Source organism: Galeopterus variegatus, unplaced genomic scaffold, assembly GCF_000696425.1.
Source record: "Galeopterus variegatus unplaced genomic scaffold, G_variegatus-3.0.2 Scaffold2518, whole genome shotgun sequence".
NCBI classification, from domain to species: Eukaryota; Metazoa; Chordata; class Mammalia; order Dermoptera; family Cynocephalidae; genus Galeopterus; species Galeopterus variegatus.
In genome coordinates this window covers 201,724-203,451 of record NW_007728629.1, presented here as the reverse complement: position 1 = coordinate 203,451, position 1,728 = coordinate 201,724, and the positions used below count along the sequence as shown (strand labels likewise).

Below are 1,728 nucleotides of genomic sequence, written 5' to 3'. Positions count from 1 at the left end.
CAATCTCTGTCTCCTGGTCTTTGCAAGATGAGCCTTCCCAACAAGTAAGATTCACGCTTTCGGGCCAGTCTTACATTTTGGTGCATTGGCCAGGAAGCGGCTCTCTCAGGGACTGGAGACTAGAGAGTGGAGGATCGCTTGAGCAGGTACTGCGGTTGTCTGTCTGTCTGTGTCTGTCTTTGTTGTCTGCTGTAAATTGTCTGTTATAATCTGGTTTTGGTGGCTCCGGGATGGAGTCATCAGTCTGGTTTCAGTATTTTGGAGGCTCTGAGATGGAATCACCAGTCTGTGGTGGTCCATAGCGGCAGGTAGACATACCGGTATGCTGTGGCCACAGGAATCCTGGAGGACACTTCAGATTCCTATGTTGGAGACGAACGGGTTCGGCTCCACGGGAGATCTCTAGGAACGGAGATCTCTAGGAATGAGACCCCTCCCGAGTTCTCTGATAATCAGGTTGTGGCGCCCATGGCAGGGGCGTGTCAGTGTTTTGGTTTTTCTTTGTCTGGTTGCATGTGTGTTGGGACTGATGACTTTTTGGGGCAAAATGGGGTAGGCTGTCTCGACCCCTTTAAATCTGACTCTGAAATACTGGACTGATGTGAAGGCAAGGGCTCATAATCTGTCTGTACAGGTTAAAAAGGATAAGTGGGTAACACTTTGTTCTTCGGATTGGCTGACTTTCCAACTCGGATGGCTCGCCGAAGGCTCCTTCTCTCCGCCGCTGATCATGGTGGTAAAGAGAAAAATTTTTGGTTTCAATTCTAGAAGTCACCCAGACCAGGTCCCTTATATCACTGTCTGGGAAGATCTGGTCATGGACCCTCCTCCATGGGTCCGTCCCTTTGTTCCCCTAACAAGTCCATCGGCTGTGTTTGCTCTTCAAGAGATGGAAAAGAAACCGGAGGTCCTACCTTCCACTGAATCGGACTTGCTTCTCCTAGATCCCCCTCCTCCTTATCTTCCCTCCCTCTGCCCTCAGGCAGCCCACCTGTCAGCTCCACCAGAGGACCCACAAGGAGCAAGGGAGGGACCTGCGCAGGGGATACGTAGTAGGCGAGCAGCCCCTCGGGAGGCTGTTCCCACCCTCCCTCCCTCTGTGGGCTTATGGCCCTCCTAATGAAGAGGGCAACCAGCCCTTACAATACTGGCCTTTCTCCTCTTCTGATCTTTGCAACTGGAAATCTCAGAATCCCCCTTTCTCTGAAAACCCCCAGGATCTCACTAACCTTGTAGAATCCCTCCTCTGTACTCATCAGCCCACCTGGGATGACTGCCAGCAGCTCCTCCAGGTCCTGTTCACCACCGAGGAGAAACAACAAATCCTCCTGGAGGCTCGAAAGAACGTTCCAGGAGATGATGGGCAACCTACCCTCCTCCCTGATGTTATAGATGCAGGATTCCCATTGACCAGACCAAACTGGGACTTCAACTCAGCAGAAGGTAGGGAGCACCTGAAAGTCTATCGCCAGGCTCTAATGGCAGGTCTCTGAGGGGCAGCAAGGCACCCCACCAATTTGACTAAGGTAAGAGAGGTAATCCAGGGACCCAATGAGTCTCTGTCAGCATTTCTGGAGAGACTCATGGAGGCATTCCGTCAGTTTACCCTGTATGATCCTAGTGGTGAGGAGCACAAGGCTACAGTGACAGTTGCTTTTATTGACCAGTCTAGTAGAGACATCAGGAAGAAATAGCAGAGACTGGAAAGGTTGTAAGATAAGTCATTAA

General features: G+C 51.2%; 1 protein-coding gene across 1 annotated transcript in view; it reads left to right on the top strand.

The window, feature by feature from the left end:
- The first annotated feature begins 817 nt into the window (after positions 1–817).
- LOC103598147 overlaps positions 818–1,728 on the top strand; it is a 2,344-nt gene continuing 1,433 nt past the window's right edge. Inside the window, 2 exon segments of the mRNA XM_008582092.1 lie at positions 818–1,099; positions 1,218–1,443. Of these exon segments, the coding sequence (XP_008580314.1) occupies positions 818–1,099; positions 1,218–1,443 (508 nt within the window).